The sequence below is a fragment of the Oncorhynchus clarkii genome, chromosome 22 (assembly GCF_045791955.1).
Source record: "Oncorhynchus clarkii lewisi isolate Uvic-CL-2024 chromosome 22, UVic_Ocla_1.0, whole genome shotgun sequence".
Lineage (NCBI taxonomy): Eukaryota > Metazoa > Chordata > Actinopteri > Salmoniformes > Salmonidae > Oncorhynchus > Oncorhynchus clarkii.
In genome coordinates, this window is record NC_092168.1 from 20,280,194 (window position 1) to 20,304,401 (window position 24,208).

Genomic DNA, 24,208 nt, shown 5'->3' on the forward strand with positions numbered 1-24,208 from the left:
ACTTTACTAGCTTAAACCATGTGGGATCTAACTCAGATTATATGATTAACCACAATATACCCATTATGGATCATATACTACACTGTACTGGACACTCGCTAAGGACACAGATCTCTGCCTATGCACTCTCTATATTCTACACTACACTGCTCTATACTGCACAACATGCTCATTGTTATCCACCATGAAAGGCTAGTATAGCAGTAGGTCAAGGTCCCCAGACACCTCCACAAGTTACCCAAGAGATCTACAGTCACTGAGGGTCCAGGGCTAGAGAAAGGGCTGGGCCAGGGCTAGAGAAAGGGCTGAGCCAGAGAAAGGGCTGGGCCAGGGCTTGAGAAAGGGATGGGCCAGGGCTAGAGAAAGGGCTGGGCCAGAGCTAGAGAAAGGGCTGGGCCAGGGCTAGAGAAAGGGATGGGCCAGGGCTAGAGAAAGGGCTGGGCCAGGGCTAGAGAAAGGGATGTGCCAGGGCTAGAGAAAGGGCTGGGCCAGGGCTAGAGAAAGGGATGGGCCAGGGCTAGAGAAAGGGATGGGCCAGGGCTAGAGAAAGGGCTAGGCCAGGGCTAGAGAAAGGGCTGGGCCAGGGCTAGAGAAAGGGATGGGCCAGGGCTAGAGAAAGGGATGGGCCAGGGCTGGGCCAGGGCTAGAGAAAGGGCTGGGCCAGGCCTGGGCCAGGGCTAGAGAAAGAGCTGGGCCAGGCCTGGGCCAGGGCTAGAGAAAGGGATGGGCCAGGGCTAGAGAAAGGGCTGGGCCAGGGCTAGAGAAAGGGCTGGGCCAGGCCTGGGCCAGGGCTAGAGAAAGGGATGGGCCAGGGCTAGAGAAAGGGCTGGGCCAGGGCTAGAGAAATGGCTGGGCCAGGGCTAGAGAAAGGGATGGGCCAGGGCTCGAGAAGGGCTGGACCAGGGCTAGAGAAAGGCCTGGGCCAGGGCTATATAAAGGGATGGGCCAGGGCTAGAGAAAGGGCTGGACCAGGGCTAGAGAAAGGGATGGGCCAGGGCTAGAGAAAGGGCTGGGCCAGGGCTAGAGAAAGGGCTGGGCCAGGGCTAGGCCAGGGCTAGAGAAGGGCTGGGCCAGGCCTGGGCCAGGGCTGGAGAAAGGGATGGGCCAGGGCTAGAGAAAGGGCTGGGCCAGGCCTGGGCCAGGGCTAGAGAAAGGGATGGGCCAGGGCTAGAGAAAGGGCTGGGCCAGGGCTAGAGAAATGGATGGGCCAGGGCTAGAGAAAGGGATGGGCCAGGGCTAGATAAAGGGATGGGCCAGGGCTAGAGAAAGGGCTGGGCCAGGGCTAGAGAAAGGGATGGGCTAGGGCTGGGCCAGGCCTAGAGAAAGGGCTGGGCCAGGGCTAGAGAAAGGGCTGGGCCAGGGCTAGAGAAAGGGATGGGCCAGGGCAGGGCCAGGGCTAGAGAAAGGGCTGGGCCAGGGCTAGAGAAAGGGCTGGGCCAGGGCTAGAGAAAGGGCTTGGCCAGGGCTGGGCCAGGGCTAGAGAAAGGGCTGGGCCAGGGCTGGGCCAGGGCTAGAGAAAGGGCTGGGCCAGGGCTGGGCCAGGGCTAGAGAAAGGGCTGGGCCAGGGCTAGAGAAAGGGGCTCAGTTAGCTGGAGGTTGTTTTGGACCCCATGGCAGTGTAAAAGGCTCATAATCAGAGAGTGAAAAAGGCCATTCATTCCGTGTTTTGATGACCAAATATTTCCACAAGGGGGCAACATAAATGACTAAATCCAAATTGTAAATGGATTTATACGGACAGATTTAGGCCTATATAGCCTATGGTTTACAGTATGAATAACAACTAATAAATGTATCACACGTAACTTAACGGTGTTACTTAGCTCATGCTTTGCTATCTAATTGCTATCATGTTTAGTCATGAAGACTAGTCATGACTTTTCTATGCATAATAACTCATATATAATGTTAGCCTTTCTATAATGACCATTGACCAATGTCTGGTCACAAATGAAAAACTTTAATCTGACCCTCCATAACTTGATACTGCAACACGTCAACACCTGATACTGTATCATGCATACTGTAACTGTAATCTTGTTTTACAGGATTAGTGGCTACATGTTCAGGATTGCAAAACAACACATTGCTACTAAGCATGCAATCACACTAGCTTATCTCAGTATATAATGCCAAAATTATATACTACAGTAGGTCTAGCCAATTGGAGCAGGTGTCGTTCTAGGACAAAGAGCATGTGTGGTCCCTCTCTCACCCCTGACATCAGAATAAAATCATGCAGAGTAGGCTAGGCTGCAACCCGTAGGCGGAGTCGGCTCAAGTGGGCCTGTCTCCTCCGCTTTTAATACAGATGCGATCCTCTGTTCGCCTGGCGTCCAGCACCGAGCGAGGCGAGCGAACCGCAGGCAGCGGACGTACAGAGAGAGAAAGAGAGAGACCGGCAAAACAACACCATGACAGCACCGAACACATACGACGTTATTGTGATCGGCGGAGGAATATCAGGTACGTGCAATTTAAAGGGAAGCTTCCAAACAATTTACTGCAGTTAGTAAATAGACTGCTGGGAATATTACAATAGACTGCGAGGGAGGGAATCGATAGGAACTCGGGGTGATATGATATTGTAAGAATAGCAGCCACATCGCTTTATGTAAGTGGCCAACTGTTGCAGCACAAATGTGCAACACTGTAGCCCACAAGTCAGACAATAAATGTGCGCTGTTATTGTAGAGGCATATAGCCTACATTGGCCATGATTGAATACGCGTTATTCTTAATCAATACGGACTTACTGTACAGTTTCAGTTCATCTGCGTTTGTTTGCTTGTAAAATAGTCTCTTCCGTGAAGCTGCATCGACTGATAACATGTGGCTTTATAGTAGGAGTGTCCAAATGCAACATGTTGCACCATATTGCTTTAATATCGTAACAACAGTGGTTACAATTTAACAACTGGAGCATCTTTGTTCCTGCTATTCTTTGATGTCATGCACTTCATATGATGAACATGCAGTATAGGCTATATGACATTTGACTTCCCGACTTGTGTTGCTGTAGCCTAATTCTCCACATCACAGTCACAAACTTTAAAAGCCTTATTTTACCTTATACAGGGTTGCTAAGTTACTTTCTAAATGTAATCTATTACAGTTACGTGTTACCTGTCCAAAATTGTAATCAGTAACATCACTCCCAAACTACGTAACGTAACCGGATGACTTTCAATACGTTTTGGATTACTTTCCCTTTAAGAGACATAGAATAACACGAAAATGATCCATCAAACGCATTTGGTGTGTTATAGTGGTCTCTGACCTGTGTTTACACTGGCTCAGGTGGAGCAAAATTAAACTTGACACTTTTTTCAATGCTGAATTGAATGACATTGAGAAAACTAAAAGGTGGTTTAAAATGCTTCAAAAGTTAGTACTTTTTATTTTAAATTGTCAGACTTGATTTGCGCTAACAAAAAAAATGCATCAACCCCTATATACATTTCCATTCATTATAATCCATACAGTAATGCACATTTCCTTTTGCTGCAGGATACATTTCCTGCTGTGAGAAACTGGTCAAATTAAGATCCTACACCTGTATGTCATGTCAGCATTTCACACAACTAGCAGTCACAGTTTGCCTGATATGTCATTGCCTGAGATGTCATTTGTGTTGCTGATCATGATTTCATCTCATCTCACACATAAACTGTGTCCTGATTTGAAAGTCTGACTGTGTGATGACTCTAACCCCACATAATGCATATGGCTAGCTGGTGGTGTGGCATTTGCTGTGTGTAAATAGCTGTATGGGTGTAGCCTCATAGAGGGCTGTACAGTCCCAATAAAAATCAAGTCTGCCTTATAAGCATCAATGCTATGAGTAAGCATCCACTTAAATAGGGATTGCATACAGAATACGGTAGCAGCAATATTAGTTACATTTTTGTAGCGGATGTGAGTCAGGCTCACGGTTTCATGATGCAGTACCTGCAACTTTAAAATCACTGCACCTTCAGCCCAACAGGGTATTTTCTCTTGGTAAAATGGTTAAGAAGTTGTTTTCTCCTGTAGGAAAACAGGGTTCAGGTCCTGCCCGTGACATGAATATAGTATATATTTTTATTGTCAACTAGGTGCAATGAAATGTGTTGTATTACAGGGTCAGCCATAGTCGATGTGCCTTGCTCAAAGGCACATCGGCCGATTTTTCACATTCTCTATGCAGCTGGAGAAATTGTATCTCCTCCCACATGGAATATGTTGGATTAGAGCATTCAAATATTGTTGCCAATGAAATTGTGGAAAATAATGCTTACTGTATGCTATGGCTGAATCAATGTCTGTAATCATGTGCCCTCCAGTGGAGGCTCCTCAGAGGAGGAAGGGGGTGACCATCCTCCTCAGTGAATTTTATAATTGTTTTATTGTAAAACATTTAAAAAGTTATCCTTTTAAGATAAAACTACACTAAATATAATCACGTCACCAAATAATTGATTAAAACACACTGTTTTGCAATGAAGGTCTACAGTAGCCTCAACAGCACTCTGTAGGGTAGCACCATGGTGTAGCCAGAGGACAGCTATCTTCTGTCGTCTTCTGGGTTAACTGGGTTAATGGATATGAATGACAGTCATCCAAAATGCTGTAATAGAAATAAGGCCATTTTCATGAAAAAAATATTGCGTCCTTCCTCAACTGAAACGACACTAACCGCCACTGGTGCCTTCTAAGTCTGAACTCCAGACTTGGCTAGGTTGAACCCAGTTCTAGGTTGAACCCAGTTCTAGGTTGAACCCATTTTTATTTCTACAGTTTTAGAAGCTGAGTGGCGAGTAATAAATAGTAAGTAAACTCTTTTCTTTCCTGGAGACAGAACAAGAGGTGTCAAATGTATTGTTTGAGGAAGTGTCACACAGGGCTATTACAGCTTTCGACAAGTGGAACCTGTGTTTAACCCGAGTTTGGGGAAACATTGATTGAGGCCAGTCAGTGCTGGCAGACAGTCAATACAGAGCTCAACTCCTAATAGGACAGACCATGTTAAATATCTGGATTAAAACCAGCTGATCAGCTGCTACGCCAATGTTCCTGTTAGTGAATCACATGTCGTTTCAAATCCAGTATAATCATATGTCCATACTACAGCCAAATGTATCAGTTACGCTGTTACATGTAGTTTCAGAGAGGTATTTTGGCCTGTCTGTGAATGACATGATTAATAAATGAGAATTCCGCAGAGAGGGTTCCGCAGAGAGGGTTCCGTAGAGAGGGTTCCGCAGAGAGGGTTCCGTAGAGGGCTCCATAGAGAGGGTTGTCTCAGGGTTGAATTGAAGTGGAATAGAGTTTTCATCACTTGATGTTGAATTTATTTATTTTATTTTGTATTGAACCTTTATTTAACTAAGCAAGTCAGCTAAGAACAAATTCTTATTTACAATGACGGCCTACCCCGGCCAAACCCTAATCCAGACGATGCTGGGCCAATTGTACGCCGCCCTATGGGACTCCCAATCACGGCTGGTTGTGATACAGCCTAGAAACATACACGGCATTAAGATATTGCCTGCAAACCCGAACCTTATAGGTAAACTCAGCATTGTCTTAAGCATATCCACCACCTCTGCAATATAAATTCAACAATAGACAGAATAATAGAGAAAATTATTCTGCGATAGCGAAATACATATTTCTTAATTACTCCTTTGTATTTATAAAAGCATGTCTCTGCAGGTTTACATATGAATCATAGTGTGTCACACTTTGCTCCTATTTCTCTCTTTCTCTTGTTCTCTTTCTTTCTCTCTCTCTCTCTCTCCTACAGTTACACTAGGACAAGGTTGAAATATCTATGTTTGTCTGTGCTGTTGCCCTTTAGAAGGTGACAACGAGGCCCACTTATTACAATCACTGTCTCTAGTCAAAGTGCTTCTCCTTAAGTACCGAGCAGTGGAGAGCTGTGTTCTCTTCTGGCTGCAAATTGTCCTCTGCAATTCACCATGCAGCCACCAGCCCCTTGGCCCCCAGGGGCGCTAGCAGCAGCACTGGATAGGTGAGGTGAAATGTGTTGTTTTACAGGGTCATAGTAGCACGGTACCCCTGGAGCAAATTAGGGTTAAGTGCCTTGTTCAAGGGCAGATATTTGTACCTTGCACCTCAGATATTTGAACAAGCAACATTTTGGTTTCTGACCCAATACTCTAACCACTAGGCTACCTGTCGCCTGGAAGAACCTTTTGGGTTGCCACACAGGCGGAACCTTTCCAGTTCAAAAGGGCTCATCAAGGAACCCCCCCCGAAAATGGTCTCAGAAGAACCCCTGTGATGGGAGGGATTCACATGTTTACCTTTTTGATCATATATTGTAGAGGGGGCAGCCTATCAGACCGGAGGCATGGCTTTCAGACAGTTATTTCTGCCTTTAGCATAAATGTAATTCCTGTTCATCATGTTAAGTTCATACACTACAAATCGTTTTATTATTCTAATAATTACTCCATGTGTAACTCTGTGTTGTCTGTTCACACTGCTATGCCTTATCTTGGCCAGGTCGCAGTTGCAAATGAGAACTTGTTCTCAACTAGCCTACCTGGTTAAATAAAGGTGAAATAATTTTTTTTTTTTTAAATTACAGAGCAGCAAGAGGAATAAAGTAGTAACTATTCCAACTTTGGGATATGCATAGGCTCTTGAAGAGCTCAGACACCTCTGTTAGCCTCATTGTAGCTACAAAACTGTCAGTGTTCAACCGCAATGTTGATACATTGAAACATTAACTTCTTGATTCTACTTGAGACGCATATGTCTCAAGTAGGCACCTGGAAATGCAAATGCGCTACGCTAAATGCTAAATGTACTCGTTAAAACTCAAACCTTGATCAAAATTCACAAGCAGGGTATTGAATTAAAGCTACACTCGTTGTGAACCTAGCCAACAAGTCAGATTTTTAAAATGCTTTTCGGCGAAAGCATGAGAAGGTATTATCTGATAGCATGCACCACCTCAAAATGCCTGAATGCGACGTAAACAAGGACTCTGCTTATCCGACGCAGCACAAAACGCAGAAATAAAATATAAAACATTCATTACCTTTGACGAGCTTCTTTCTTGGCACTCCTATATGCCCCATAAACATCACTATTGGGTCTTTTTTTCGTTTAAATCGGTCCATATATACCCAAAATAGCTTTCTATGGAAGCTGTGTCATTCAGAAAAAAACATTGTTTTTAAACGCTGCGTCATTTTTTAAAATTAAAAAAGTCGACGATAAACTTTCACAAAACACTTCAAAATCCTTTTGTAATCCAACTTTAGGTATTAGTAAACGTTTATAATCTATCAAAATGATTACAGGGCGATGTATATTCAATAGCTCCTCGTCTGCAAATCAATGGCTGCCAATGTCCACATTTACAGCGTCCTGGTGGAGACTGGAAGAAACGGAAGCCAGATAGTTGGATTTTCCAACAAAAAATTCAATTGAAAATGACGACAATGGTGACATCGTGTGGAATTTGTATGAATTGCATGCAGGTCGATATTACATTTTGTCCTCTTTTAACAACCCATGAAAGTGACTTATGGAAATTATTTTTAGCTTTCAGAGAGCAGTTTTTCTTGCGTTTTTCAATGAAACACACGATCTGTTATAGTCACAGCCGTGATTTAACCAGTTTTAGAAACTTCAGAGTGTTTTCTATCCACACATACTAATCATATGCATATACTATATTCCTGGCATGAGTAGCAGGACGCTGAAAAGTTGCGCGATTTTTAACAGAATGTTCGAAAAAGGAGGGGGTAGAAGTAAGAGGTTCCTCGAAGAAACCCTCACCTAACTGAATGTGCAAATATGAACCATTTACTAGCAATGGTTCCCTGAGGAACTCCAGGGGTTCCTTGAGGATCTCTAGGGTTCATTGAGTCATCACTAATTCTGAGAGTGTAGAGAACATTTAACAGAGACTGTTACCAAACCAGAGAGAGAGAGATACATTTATAGTGTTGATGCTGGTGTTAAATTAACTCTGTAAGTGTTAAATTAACACTCATTGGTGTAAAAGAACCCCGGTGTTGGTGTTAGTAACCAGTGTTAAACCAAAACTACACTCATCATTATCATATTTCCCAGCATGCTTTATTGCAGGTTGTAATATGCAATTAATAACATCATTATTTAAATATGATAACGAAGTGGTAACTATTGAAGCATTGGGATACACATAGGCACTTGAGAAACTCAACTTGTATACACCACATGAAGCTACAAAAGTGTCAGTGCTCAACCGTAACATTTGTTGACAATACAACAAAACAGATTAACCGGAGTGACGTCTACTCTCATGGGTAGCCAAAAATAACTATCTGAAAGCCAAGCCCCTACTAAAACCATGCCTCCAGGCCATTAACCTAACTAACTAATAACCTGTTTGTTCTGTCCACTATTAACTAGTGATGGAGAAAGAGAGCTTTCTGAAGCATTGGGACTTTCCAGCCAATTGTGTCAAATAGGTTAATTACTCGAAGGATTTGATCAACACAGTGTACACTAGTGGCACCTGCTGGTGAAAATAATTTAGCCAAATTATTATAGAAGATGTCCCACACGTCATAGCCTTTTTTGTCTTCTACTGAAACCAATACCAAATCAAAAAGTTGGTTGTTTGACTAAATGAAGCTTCGGATGTCATTGATCACATGCTTCTGATAAAGTACTACAGGTATCGGCACACTGCTTTGACATAGACTGCTTAACGATGGACGCAGGCTTGGTTTGACTGTTGACTGAGGGCCAGATATTTATAGAAAGCAGCTGGATTCCCCTTCTCCAGATCCTTTCCCCTGGAACGTTGGTGTAAAAGTTAAGTGGCTGTGTAATTGCATCACGCTCAATAGAAATTCTGGGTCAAGACTCAGTAGATGTTTCCAAAGGCCTTCAGCCAGCCAACTCCAGCTTGCCTTTTGTATTAGTGTTAGCGGAGGCAGAGAGCCCTGCAGTCAATGTGTTGTGGAACACAAGATAAAACAGGTGTGGGTTAGGATTATCTACAGTATTGTAGCTACAGTACTGTTTATGCAAAGGATTTTGCAGAAAATGTTCAGGGGCTTCAGGGTGTAAAGATTGGATCATCAACTAGATTCAGCAGCTGGTCGGGGGGCCGGAACATAATTACAAATAATTTGTAGACTGCAAATTGACCGCAAGAAGCCCAAACATATATAATATTTGACTAAAACAAACATTTCTATACGATCACGTGTCTCTCTATTATGTGTGGAAATACTTGAGAACAGATTTCCTGAATTAAAATCACTTGGAGCTGATTTCCTGGTGTTACAGTCTTTCATAAAAATGAAAACTTAAGTATGTAAAGACCGCCTTAATTCAAAGCAAATCAAATCAAATTACATTTTATTTGTCACATGCGCCGAATACAACATCCACGACTCGGTGAAGCATAAAATATTACAGTTTTTAATGTCCCGTTGGTAGGATATACTTTCTTTCAGTTCGTCCCATTTATTTTCTAGCGATTGAACGTTAGCTAGCAGAACGGAGGGCAAGGGCAGATTAGCCACTCGTCGCCTGGTCCTCACAAGGCACCTTGATCTTTTGCCTCTGAATCGTCGTTTCCTTCTCCAGGGAATCACAGGGATCGGGGGCCTGGTCTGGTGTCAACAGTATATCCCTCATGTCCGACTCATTGAAGAATACAGATTATCATAAAATACTCAGTTCAATCCCAGTTCTGATGTTTAGAAGCTCTTTTCAGTCATAGGAGACGGTAGCAGCAACATTATGTACAAAACAAGTTACGAACAACGACAAAAAAACAAACAAAATAGCATGATTGGTTGAGGGCCAATAAGACGGCAGCCCCACCCACCGGCGCCACCATGAACTTAGTGCTTGTCTTATGTCTATAAATATGGGTGTGGTACACTTCCTGGAGATTATAAGCGCAGGCTCTATGTGTTTTATACCTACCTACTAAAGAATGTGCGTTTGATCTCACTTGACTACCTCTCTAAAGAGGGCACAGTGTTCTGTGTGCCGGTATACAGTCATTTCAGGTGTTCTCATCACTTTGACAAACATCAGAGAGAGAGAGAGAGAGAGAGAGAGAGAGAGTGAGCGAGAGAGCTATTCAAATCCATAGCTGCCATTGTTTCCAGGGTGAGAGAGACACAGCTGAAGCCTCGAAGAAACATTGCAAACATTAATATGTAGCAGGTAAATAAAGTAGAGCACATACACTACCGATATATCTAATGATAAAAGTTAATTGATAGCTTTTCTTGCTTGCACAGCTGGAAAGACAGAGGGAATATTATAGATAGGGTGGTTGATGAGTCCACACTGACATATGAGCTCTTTCTTGTTATATAACGGGATGTTAGATAATGGCAGTCAAGCTGTGGGAGAGGTTCAAGAGTACTGCAGGGACTCTAATACTAAGATGATTCATTGTGATTAATTGATAGATTGATTGATTGATCTGATCGATGATCAAATCATGCACCTCTGGCAGGGGAAAAAGTACACCAATACATCAAGGACCAAACACAGTAAGGTTGAATCCTTTTCTCCGGTTTAGTTTAGTTTATTAGGATCCCCATTAGCTACCACACATGCAGCAGCTATTCTTCCTGGTGTCCACATAAAACATACAAATACATGATAAACAAAAAGTACAAAACGGTTATAGACAAGAACAACATATGATATTACGTTAAATTCAAAATAAAACATTAAATAAGAGTTATTTATATATTGGAAAGACCAAGAGACAACAAAAAAACAATTTACACAGTATTCATACAGCAGATATTTTATCTTTGAAGGGTTCTTCCTAGAACTCTCTATGAACAGTTCCATCAGCCTTATTATCCTTTAAAATTAAACTGTCTATTACCTCAAAGGCAAAACGCAGTAACTACTCGGTAACTCGTTTTTTTTTTGATAATCAGCCAAATATTTTGCAGGTAGATAAGTGATAATGCACTGATGTATCATCTTACTATGAAGTATTTTTTTTGTGCATATCAACCATGACCACTGATTTGACCTATGACCCCTAAAATACAGATTCTGCACTCTGCCTTTGTATGACCTTAAACAACTATATTGGTCATGCAAAGGCAAAGTGCAGTATCTTCAATCTAAATGTGTTTATCCAACTTTATTGTTGGTTTTCTGTTTGATGTGTGAGTTCTAACTACATTCCAACTGTATTTACTGATATTATGTAGTTATATTTTCATGTTTTGAATGTTGTATTGTAGTAACCCTCAAGCATTTTTTTCAACCATAAGGTAAGGACTATTGTGCTTGGGAAACAAGACAAAACAAATGGAAAATGAAAGGTGGAACGGCGATGGCTAGAAGGCCGGTGACGTTGACCGCCGAACGCCGCCCGAACAAGGAGAGGAGCCGACTTCGGTAGAAGTGATAAATGTCTTCATCCAACTTTCTTGTGTTTTTTTCTGTTTGACATTGTATGGCCATTGTTTTTACTTAGGGTGTCATAGGTCAAATCAGTGGTCATGGTTGATATGCATAGACAATTACTTAAGAGTAAGATAATACATTATCAAGTGTCTACAACATATTTGGATGGAGAGCAAATAAACTTTAAAGACATTTTTCTCCGTTTCACTGTTTGCGAGGTTACTGCTCTTTGCCTTTGTATGGCAAAGCGGGTAACTGCTGTCACAGCAAGATGGATCAAAGCCAAAGTGCAGTAACTTCAGTTATTGCTGTTTGCCTCAGTTTTTACTTGGATGTTGTAGTTAATGCAAATTTCACACTCCATTTTCTCTGAAACGGAACATAATTGAACCAGTACACTTTGTCAACTGATTTCAGTTTTAACTCAATTTCTACCAAAAGTGTAGTTACTGCGTTTTGCCTTTGTAGGACAGTATACATTACATATATCATAAGGCCATTCTTTGACGGGCTAGTTATACCCTAACACAGTGGTGTTAGGAAATACCTGGCCACATCAAGCCTGCAAGTCACATTATGCTTGCAAAGTGATGTGTATTTCCTATTGGGATCCAGTCAGAGTAAGGATATCTAACAATTGGGACTCTTAATCACCCACAACTGTTTTCCTTCAGAATGACTGCCAGGGTAGGGAAGACTGATTACTTAGATGACATAAATCATCTAAACTGGAAAAACCATCTTAGTAACGGTGCATACGGTAAGTCTAACAGATTGTATTAGTTTTTTTTAAAAAACGTAGCTTTGTTATTTATCTTTGTGTAGCATAAGAATAATCAACCAGTCAATGTACATGCAAAAACACAAATATTGAAAAAAAATATTCTGAAAATCAACCTGCAATAGAGCATGCTGGGGGTGGGGGGGTTACTTCTGAATCAACACTTCTTGCCTTCCAACGAATCATTATTTCCTTCCAAAGGATCATTTAAGAACCCATTCTTCAAAAAATGGTTCTTAGGATGTTAAAGGTTCTAAGTAGAATCTTTTGCCTTATGAAGAACATTTATTCAGATGAATTTCTTCAGCTTCGTAGAACCTTATCCCTCTGCAAAGGACCCTTTTGGAACCCTTTTCCTAAGAATGTAGGGAAAATAGGCTCATCTCTCTCTCTCTCGCTCTCTCTCTCTCTCTCTCTCTGTCTCTCCATCAGTCTCTCTCTGACTCTCCCTTTCTCTCCCTCCCTCTTTCTCTCACACACTCCCTCCCTTTCTTGTCTCTTCCCATCGTCCTCATCTCTTCCCATCTGCCTCCTCCTCTCTCTCTCTCTGTCTCCCTCCCACTTTCTCTCTCTCAATCTCTCTCTCACCACCCTGCGGACATGACCTGTTTAACGTGCAATTTCACACATCTCTCCTTATAATTGCTTTTCGATACAGCTGCTTTGTTTGATAGATGTGAAAAGGCAATCACTGTCTGAGCCCTTACGTCTTGTAAATGTCTCCCCTCTGCCGGATCGATACACAGCATTTTAGGGCCTAAGGACAGTGGCAGAATGTCCTCTTGTTGTGTTCTTGGTATTGGATTTTTGTTTTGTGTCGCTGTTCTGTGTTGGCAGAGCCCAGGGAAAGAACATTCCACGTTATCTGGGAGATAGAATAGTCTCATCTTACTCTTTTGACATGTTTTGAGGTTCACACACACACACACACACACACACACACACACACACACACACACACACACACACACAGCTGGCTGCCTTTAGTAATCCTGCCAGGTTAAAATAAAACAAGTGTCAAACTGTAAGCAGTTGCAAGTATACCAGTGTGCAGAAGCTTGTGCATTTGCATGAGTAGCCCTTGTAAGACAATGCCGTAGCAACTTCTATGGTCTTATGTCTAGCCCTGTCTTGGATCTGTTTAGTCAACTCCTCCCTTACGGAAAAACTTTATGAATTTCACATGTGACCTCATGAAATCACATTTGATTTCTGTCATGGTCCCCTGGAGATTTTTGTCCAGTTACGGTGAAAATATGATAAATATAGAACTAGTTACTGTGTTTTTACAGCTACATACAGGTGTTAATAGACAGTAGGCTGATACTTGGGAATCAACCTCCTGGTTACTAACTACCTGAAGTTCCTACTGCACCACCAGGTCTGCTGGTGTAATGGAAATTGGCAAAAATACATTTCTGCACTTTGTGTCACGCCCTAACCTTAGAGATCCTTTTTATTTCTATATTTGGTTAGGTCAGGATGTGATTTGGGTGGGCATTCTAGTTTTCTATTTCTTTGTTGGCCGGGTATGGTTCCCAATCAGAGGCAGCTGTCTAGCGTTGTCTCTGATTGGGAATCGTACTTAGACAGCCTGTTTTCCACCCTAGTTTGTGGGATCTTGTTTTTGCGCAGTAGCTGTCTATCCCTGCAGAACTTTACGCTTGGTTATATTATGTTGTTTTGTCGGTGTTTCAGTATTAAATATCATGAACGCTTTCCACGCTGCGCTTTGGTCTCATTCATTCAACAACGAACGTAAGACTTTGCCTGACGTTGCAGTAAAATAAAGTAAATATATACTACTTGGTGTTATTTCTATAAAATGACAGTATGCTGTTGTATTCTGATTTCAATTAGTGTAAAAAAAAAAACTGTAATTTTGTACTGTAACAACACTTGGGATTTGAAATAAAAACCTCTTGGTCACTAACAACCTGAAACATCCTGCTTACAGTGCAGCTATAACACCAGATCTTTGAGCATGAAAAAGATTTGGCCACGGACTTAATGCATTTCTGCACTTTGCTAAAAGCTGCCCAGAATCAAGTCAATAATTGTCCAATAATCACCACCAATATAACATCAACATAAAACTACCAGTGCTCAAGGACACTTGACATAGAGTACACATCAGGGGTAGGCAACCCTGTTCCTGGAGTGCCATAGGTACTGCAGGATTTTGTTCAAACTAGGCCCCACACCCGACCAGCTGAGCCAGTTGATCAGTTCAGTGATTGCCTAAATTCAACACACCTGGTCATCCAGGTCAGTTAAATCAAAAGCACGATGTGCTTACAGCACTTCATCCCTGATATACATTAACACTTTGGTGATTTCAACTTGCATCTTCTTGGTTGGGAGTGCATCAATGTTTTTGCAGAGCCACCAGGTTCATACTTATTCATACAATGTTAAAACATTTTTAAAATAATAATAGATTACAAAAAAGAGAAAAAAATTAACACAAAATAAAATAAATATAAGGGGATGGTTAGTAAACAGTGTTGCTACCTGGGGGTACAAAAAGGTCAAAAGTACACTTCACAGGAACACATATGAACTCACATGGTACAGTTCAGTACCTGGTAGGTATAATAGGATATTTTTCTACCCAATATTTTGAATATAATGTATCTGTGCTTTGATAGGTGGGGGCAATGTACTGGTGGTGACATTATCATATTTTGGGGCGTGGTCAAATATATGTGTATTTATGCCAACCTTCAGTCGAAGTGTTGAAGCCGTTTTAATTGTTTGATGGTTATGCCAATAAAAGTAGAGCAATTCCTTTGGCACTGGCTGTTCTTAAGAGGTTGTAAGAGAGTGTGTCAGTGATGAGCTGGTCTGTATAGACTAGAGGTTATTGTGGATATACCATTAACTTAATGGCAAGTTGATGCTGTGAATTTGTCTTTTTTTACTGGAATGTTATTGTAACTCACTGGGGAAATGTTGCCAGTAACCTACAGAACTGCCACTCAGGGTTGCCAGGTATAGCTAAAATTACTAGCCCAACGACAACTCAAAACCTGACAAAATGGCCTGAAAACTAGCCCTATTTTATTTTCCCTCGGCCTTGAAGCGAGCATAGAAGTTATTTAGCTCGTCTGGAAGGCTCGTGTCACTGGGCAGCTCTCGGCTGCGCTTCCCTTTGTAGTCTGTAATAGTTTGCAAGCCCTGCCACATCCGACAAGCATCGGAGCCAGCATAGTGCGATTCGTACTTAGTCCTGTATTGACGCTTTGCCTGATTGATGGTTCGTCGGAGGGCATAGCGGGATTTCTTATAAGCTTCCGGGTTAGAGTCCCGCTCCTTGAAAGAGGCAGCTCTACCCTTTAGCTCAGTGAGAATGTTGCCTGTAATCCATGGCTTCCGGTTGGGGTATATACGTACAGTCACTGTGGGGACGACGTCCTCGGTGCACTTATTAATAAAGCCAGTGACTGATGTGGTGTCCTCAATGCCATCGGAAGAATCCCGGAACATGTTCCAGTCTGTGATAGCAAAACAGTCCTGTAGTTTAGCATCTGCTTCCTCTGACCACTTTTTTTATAGACCGAGTCACTGGTGCTTCCTGCTTTAATTTTTGCTTGTAAGCAGGAATCAGGAGGATAGAGTTATGGTCAGATTTGCCAAATGGAGGGCGAGGGAGAGCTTTGTACGCATCTCTGTGTGTGGAGTAGAGGCGGTCTAGAGAAGAGTTACCGTATTTATACAATAAACACATTTTCCATCATTCTATTGAGCCAATTAAGAAGGAATATCGACTTAACTTGTAGCGTTAGAAGCTAAATTTGGTTTTCACCAAAATAATAGTTATTGTGAACTATGACATGACATGACTTAATAAACTAATTAGAATATGTCGCAAAAGAAAATATAATTTGCTCTTATTAAAATCGGCAGATCATTTTCCATTAACGGATGTCGATGTAGCTCGTTTGACTGCTATGATTAAGCATTAAGGCACCCTGGGGGTTTGTGGTATATGGCCAATATACCATGGCTAAGTGCTGTTCTTAAGCATGACGCAACGTGGAGTGCCTGGATACAGCCCTTAGCCGTGGTATATTGGCCATATACCACAAACCCACCGGGTGCCTTATTGCTATTATAAACTGGTTACCAAAGTAAAATTATTTTTTTGTCATACTCATGGTATACTGTCTGATATACCACGGCTTTCAGCCAATCAGCATTCAGGGCTTGAACCTCATTTATAATTGTAAAAATATCCATTGTGCACATGTGCATAACTATAGATAGGAGAGTTTGAGTGATGAAGTTGGACAGAGGATCTCGAAATCTCTGAGCGAGAAACACTAGGACAAACTTAAAACCAAATGTTAGGCTATTTTATGGCAATTGGGCTGTTATCATGTGCCAGATAATGACTAAAAACCTTTATAACTGGCCCACTTGCGAGATTGATTTGCAATTTCAATAGGCATAGGCTACAGACTAATATCTGGGTTTATAATTGTAATTCAACTTTGCCGTGGTTTGCTTGGATAGATGCAGGCAGCCTATAGCCCCTGATAGGCCTACATCTCTGTAACGCTCAATGAGTGAATGGGTGTGGAGTCAGGCGCAGAGAACAAAGGATGCGGGAAAAAACACGCTTTAATGTCCAAAATCAAAATAACAAAATAGTATTACCCAACACAGGCGTAACTATAAAAACAATATAGTACCCTTAGGTAAAATGCCAGGACAGCGAGAAAACCCAACAAACCACTAACACCTCTCACAAATACAGAAGAACAAGCCTGCACAAACAGAAGCGGGCTAAACGAACTTAAATAACACCACCCTAACAACCAAACAATGAACAGGTGAAAACAATTAGACAAAACCAAACGAACACGGAACAAAGGATCGGTGGCAGCTAGTAGACCGGCGACGACGCCCGCCGAGCGCCACCCGAACAAGAAGGAGAGCCACCTTCGGTAATATTCGTGACAATCTCATTTCAGATAGTCTACTGAATGATTTAGCAGACTCATTTATTAAACATGAATAGTTTGGCGATTTCGAAGTAAGAGGTGCTTCTGTTTCCCAATAGCCTGCTGGAATAGGCTACTGAGGATGGGGTCGTAATTTCAATCACTGAATTAAATATTAATAATATGTACATGAACTGAATTTGCTTGTCAACAACAGCCATTGTTTATTATTATTATTTTTTTATCCTGTAGCCAAATCTGATTGACTGTTACCGTCAGTCTAATGCGTTCCAACGATAGAGCTTTGATAACTTCCAATTTATTTAACTAAACATGGCCATAATAATTGCATAATAACACAAGGCTACAACAACAATACACTGACGTTATAGGCTATTTATTAAATCCGTTTTCCAGCTCCAGGTAGGCTACACAAGTGGCACAAATTGTTTTGCAATGACTCCAGTGATATAGGCCTAGTCATTTCAACATATTCATTGTATCAAATGGTAGGCTACAATGGCATATAAATGAATAGGCTACTTGATGGACAACAAATGTAAATGTATCATTCTGCCACGTTCTGACCTTAGTTCCTTTGTTTTTGTCTTTGTTTTAGTACGGTCAGGGCGTGAGTTGGGGTGGGCAGTCTATGTTCTTTTTTCTATGATTTGGGATTTCTGTGTTTGGCCTGGTATGGTTCTCAATCAGAGGCAGCTGTCTATCATTGTCCCTGATTGAGAACCATACTTAGGTAGCCTGTTTTCACCCTTGAGTTGTGGGTGATTATTTTCTGTTCAGTGTTTTTTTCAGCACCATACAGGACTGGTCGTTTGTCGTTTTATTTCAGTGTTCAATTATTTTATTAAAGAATATGGACACTTGCCACACTGCGCATTGGTCCTCCTCTTCTTCCACTGACGGCCATTACACATTCTCCACATTTAATGTCAGTTTCATTGAGTACTTTTCCCCCTAACAAAAGCAGGTGAGGGAGTTCCATAATTTCCATTTCAAATTAAATAGCCTACCTACAACTGGTAAAAAGTTGTGCTGCTCTGTCTCCTCTCACTCATTTGACTCAGCCAATAGGGGACTAAGCTGCATGCTGCTGTGCTCTCTCAACACACACACACCCCTAAGGCCCTCCCCACCACTCACTCAATAACATAGTTAACAGCAGCAGGTCACAGTGAAATACCTTATATGTTTTAAGAGAAATACAATGTTGGCGACAGTGCAATTTAGAAGTAGCCCAAAAAACCCGCAACCCGCTACCAATACATTTTTACCAGCGACATTGTTTTGAAAGTAGCCCAATTTGTGGCAACCCTTTGTGGCAACATGGCAACCCTGCTGCCACTAGCAATCTTGCCAGCAACCTATTGTGCCTTCACTGACTCTTCTGTTGACAACATGCACATCACTTGCTGATTGGCAGCATACTGCATACAGGCTTGGTTTATTCGAGGCGTGGCTTTCAGCCAGCTCTTTTTAGTCTTCCATAAGAGGGGCTGTCATCCCAATTAATCTGGTCTGTTCATAAACATTATGCTTTGACACTGTTAGTTCTGCAGGTTTGTTAAAGGCCGACATAAGTGCATGTGATACCAAGCATCATAAGAGCTTTAACTTATAGCTAGTTACCATGCAATTGTAATACTAATTTTCCTATCAGACCGTCAGCTCAGTGACTATGATGGATTAGATATGGTAAGTTACTGTGAAATTTACAATAACTCCCTTGTAACTATTATAGTTGACAGTAAGTTATTGAAAATTAAACATTAACCTCCTGTGAACCAGTTGCCATTAAAGAGGAACTGACAGCGTTTTAACGACTTTGCAGAAATGAAACAAACAGACAATCATAATACCAGTAAAAAATATCAAATTCCAAGTTTATGCTACAAAACTTCAAAAGAGGTTTTAAAATGAGTTTGTATTTGACTCAACATTCCATGATGCAGAGTAAGGCATTGTTGGCAGAATAGATGGAGGCAGTTCAATGCATGATCAGTCTAATTCACTAATACATTTCTTGGTAGTCCAACAAATATTGCTATCAGGTTGTAAATCACAGCTGGCCTTGTACATTGTGTGCTGTCTCAAGTCAATCGAGATTCAGTTTCAATTACTCCATATTTTGGATTAAAAACAGACTAATGTAACTAAGGCTGGGAATGTCAATTCAATCAAACTAGCAAGGGTAATGATAAGTCAGTCAATACATGGCTAATAGGCTGACTTATCTATTTATGTAGCTATTTATTTAGCGAGCTAAAAACACCACCACTTAACACACCCTCTAACTCTTCGGAAGTGAAATCTTGTATGCCCAAATCCTTCTCTGCAGCTGCCACCACAACATCTACTATATGTTCTTGGTAACAAATAACCATCTGGTGGCACTGCTGAGGCAATAACGCACTCCAGACCAAAAGGTTGCAAGTTCAAATCCCGAGAGCATTTACGCCCACTTAGGGCTAGATTCTATCAGAGCCATGCTAGCAAACACCCGCATAGCAGTTGTGTCGGAGGTAGAACTGCGTTAGTGCTGTCAAATCCACAAGTGTCTCCTGGCGTTGTACCTGAAGAGGAAATTGCCATTGGCTGCATGGAGCTGCATTAACAGAAGTCCCAAGCAGCCTTGTTTACAAGTTGGATTGTGATATGTAATCTACACATTGACAAGGCCGATATAAATCCTTTAATGATTTTCAATTTGAGTGTTATTATTTCTATATAGCCTACACTTTCTCGTTCTGAACTTCTAGCTTAAGTAGTGTGACTTCATGACAATAACCAACACGAGCAGCTGCTCACTGATTTGACAGCTCTAATGCACACCTCCTACACTGCCAAAACACCAGCTATGCGGGTGTCGGCTATCTTGTGTTTACGCTTGATCAGAAAGAATCCAGGCCTTAATGTCAAGTGTCTCTGAGCACTGCTAATTTTTAGTTGGTGTTGTAAGATAATGGCACAATTATTGACTTGATTCCGGGCAACGTCTAGCAAAGTTCAGAAATGTATTCTTGATAATAAATCTATGGCCGATCTCTATCGAAACGTTGTTATAAATAAATATCACCTTGGGAGCAAGAGCAGCAGTGTGCAGTATTTTCCTTTCTGTTTTCCATGAGTTTGGCTACAACTCCAGCACCTGTGGAAAGTACCTGGATGTGCGCATGTTCTTCAGCTTTTGTACACAATCTCTATCATGGCCACAGACCCTGTGGCGAAGCAGAAAATGCAGGTTGCTGTCATTTAAGAGGTTGTGACTTCAAATCCCAGGTGAGGTTGCATCCAAAGTAACCAATGTTTAGGTCAATTCTATTTAAGTTCCAGTCAATTCAGAATGTAAACCAAATTTAAATTCCTTTTTTTCCCGATATCGGAATTTCTGTGTACTTCCTGAATACAGTTCATTGTTGTATATTTACTGACAAAATACAGTTCAGTTGTAAAATATATACTGAACAAAAATATAAACGCAACATGCAACAATTTCACTCAATTGAAATAAATGAATTAGGCCCTAATCGTTGTCCGTAGCTTTTTATTTTTTATTTATTTAACTAGGCAAGTCAGTTAAGAACAAATTCTTATTTTCAATGACGGCCTAGGAACAGTGGGTTAACTGCATTGTTCCTGCTTGTGCCTGCCCATACCATAACCCCACTGCCACCATTGTGCACTCTGTTCACAACGCTGACATCAGCATACCACTTGCCATACACGTGGGTCTGCAGTTGTGAGGCCAGTTGGACATACTGCCAAATTCTCTTAAACAACATTAAAGTTGGCAACAGCTCTGGTGGACATTTCTGCAGTCAGCATGCAATTGCACGCTCCCTCAACTTGAGGCATTGGGTTGTGTTACAAAATGGCACATTTTAGAGTGGCCTTTTAGAGTGGCCCCAGCACAAGGTGCACCTGTGTAATGAGCATGCTGTTTTATCAGCTTCTTGATATGCCACACCTGTCAGGTAGATGGATAATCTTGGCAAAGGAGAAATGTTAACAGGGACGTAAACAAATTTGTTCACAACATTTTGTGCGAATGAATATTTCTGGGATCTTTTATTTTAGCTCGTGAAACATGGGACTTTACATGTTGTGTTTATATTTTTGTTTAGTGTATCAAAAGTTGTTTCCATTATTTTCACCCCAGCTCAGTAGCCAGTAACTTACTGTAAAATTACAGGATTTGTTTTTTTTTAACAGTTTGTGCCATAAGCGTATCTAAAGTATCCTATAAGTTTAAATGGATTTGCAAGTGAGGAATGGCAAGTTCATTTGCAAGATGGGTGCATTGCAATTGACAGTAAATACACTATATATACAAAAGTAAGTGAACACCCCTTCAAATTAGTGGATTCAGCTATTTCAGCCAAACCCATTGCTGACAGGTATATAAAATCGAGCACACAGCCATGCAATCTCCATAGACAAACATTGGCAGTAGAATGGCCTTACCAAAGAGCTCAGTGACTTTCAACGTGGCACTGTCATAGGATGTCACCTTTCCAACAAGTCAGTTTGTCAAATTTCTGCCCTGCTAGAACTGCCGGTCAACTGTAAGTGCTGTTATTGTAAAGTGGAAACAGCTAGGAGCAACAATGGCTCAGCCGCAAGCTCACAGAATGGGACTGCCGAGTGCTGAAGCAAGCACCACGTAAAAATCGTCTGTCCTCGGTTGCAACACTCACTCCCGAGTTCCAAACTGCCCCTGGAAGCAACATTAGCACAATAACTGTTTGTCGGGAGCTTCATTAAATGGATTTCCATGGCCGAGCAGCCGCAGACAAGCCTAGGATCACCATGAGCAATGCGTCGGCTAGAGTGGTGTAAAGCTCACTGCCATTGGGCTCTGGAGCAGTGAAAACGCGTTCTCTAGAGTGATGAATCACGCTTTACCGTCTCGCAGTCTGAAGGACGAATCTGGGTGGGGCAGATGCCAGGAGAACGCTACCTGCCCCATTGCATTAGTGCTAACGGTAAAGTTTGGTGGTGGAGGAATAGTGGTCTGCAGCTGTTTTTCATGGTTTGGGCTAGGCCCTTTAGTTCCAGTGAAGGGAAATGTTAACGCTACAGCATATGATGACATTGTAGGCAATTCTTTGCTTCCAACTTTACAGTTTGGGGAATGCCCCCGTGCACAATGCGAGGTCCGTACAGAAATGGTTTGTCTGGATCGGTGTGGAAGAGCTTGACTGGTCAGCGCAAAGCCCTGACCTCAACCCCATCGAACACCTTTGGGATGAATTGGAAAGCCGACTGCAAGCCAGTCCTAATCGCCCAACATCAGTGTCCGCTCTCACTAATGCTCTTGTGACTGAATGGAAGCTCCGCAGCAATGTTTCAACATCTAGTGGAAAGCCTTCCCAGAAGCAGCAAAGGTGGATCAACTCCATATTAATGCCCATGATTTTGGAATGAGGTGTTCAATGAGCAGGTGTCCACATACTTTCGTTAATGTAGTGTATATAGTAAAACACTAATACAGTATCCTATTAATGTAGAAATGTACTGTATAATGGCTGTACAATTTACCATAAAATGAACAGCAATGGCTTACAGTGTAGTTTCATGTTATCAAATGTTGAACCCAAAAATGTCACATGTGAATCTTTTTTTTTTTGAACACTTCACGTGATATTTCACATCATTTAACACTCAGTGTTATATTACCAAAATCCACATGTGAAACTTCATGAGAAATATCATCACATGTGAAGTGTTCCAAAAACACATGGTTTCACATGATTTCACATGTGCAAAGCATGTGATTTTCCACTTGTGAAATCATGTGGTTTTTCCGCAAGGGCTATGGTGATTGTTGACCATATAGCCCAAACAGATCTGGGTTCAGGCTAGTCTGTTGGCTGTCTCAGGCTGAGAGATTCCTGAGGCGTTGAAAAGGAAAGACTCTGAGTTAAAGGTGGATGTCATGTCACCTCCCATCTGCAGCGCTGTCGGTGATAATGTGAAGTGATAATGTGATTTTGCCATTAGAAGAGAGGGGGAGGGAGGGAGGGAGGGAGGGAGGGAGGGAGGGAGGGAGGGAGGGAGAATGAAGTTGAGAGAGAGACCTGAGGGACAGCCGGTGAGAAGTACAGTGTGATTATTCATATACTTTGTTGTTGCCATTGCTGTTAAAATGAGTCACAATCATCATTGTTGCTTAATTACAAACAGTCTAGTATATTCTTGTATTTGACAATCATCGCTATATGTTTACTTTGACAATGTAAGTGTTTTCTTTCCATGTCAATAAAGTATACTTAATTGAATTGAATTGAGAGAGGGAGGGTTCGGCATAGACGAGGGAGATGGGGGAAGAGAGATGGGGGAGAGAGAGACAGGAGAGCAAAAAGAGGGATCAAAGTCGGTCATATAAGGAGGGATATATGAGGTGACTGACGACATGTCTGGTCTGATTGGGTGAAACGGAGATTAGAGCTACTAACAGTGTCACATAGATTACAGCAGGTTAGAGTCTCATCTATCACAGTGGAAATTTGATTAGATTTACGTAATCATAGTTGGACTCCTATTCAAAAAGCTTCTCAGAGTAAAAGTGTTGACCTAGGATCAGTTTCCCCTGTCAATAAAATGTTATTTGTTAAGATCTGAAAGACCAAACTAATCCTGTATCAGCACTCTGAGACTTTGTGAATACCAACTCTGTGGCCTTTGTCTGACCGCTGAGATGACCATGGTACCTGAAAGTGTTTGCATTCAACAACAGGACTGTCATGACAGCTTGCACTTGTCTTTTGCATAGCTGGTGTTTCACAACTTCTTTGTAAGCATACTGAGTAGAGTAGAGCTATTGAACAAATAGTCTCCAGACTCGTAGTTTGTGTTTGTTTTGTGGACTGGCTGTAAGATGTCATTTGGCTTCTGAAAAGAGGCAAGTCATTTGAACAACAATGGACACATTTACCCCTGTCAACACACACACACACCCTTTTTCACAGTAACACGGCTGTCCTCTCAATCTTGTTTCCAAATCAAATCAAATCAAATTTTATTTGTCACATACACATGG

The 24,208-nt window shown here is 41.7% G+C and overlaps 1 protein-coding gene across 1 annotated transcript in view; it reads left to right on the plus strand.

The window, feature by feature from the left end:
- Positions 1-2,311: 2,311 nt before the first annotated feature.
- The window catches only part of LOC139380547 (monoamine oxidase), a 60,815-nt gene continuing 38,918 nt past the window's right edge, over positions 2,312-24,208 (plus strand). The window contains 2 exon segments of the mRNA XM_071123297.1: positions 2,312-2,388; positions 2,390-2,466. Of these exon segments, the coding sequence (XP_070979398.1) occupies positions 2,312-2,388; positions 2,390-2,466 (154 nt within the window).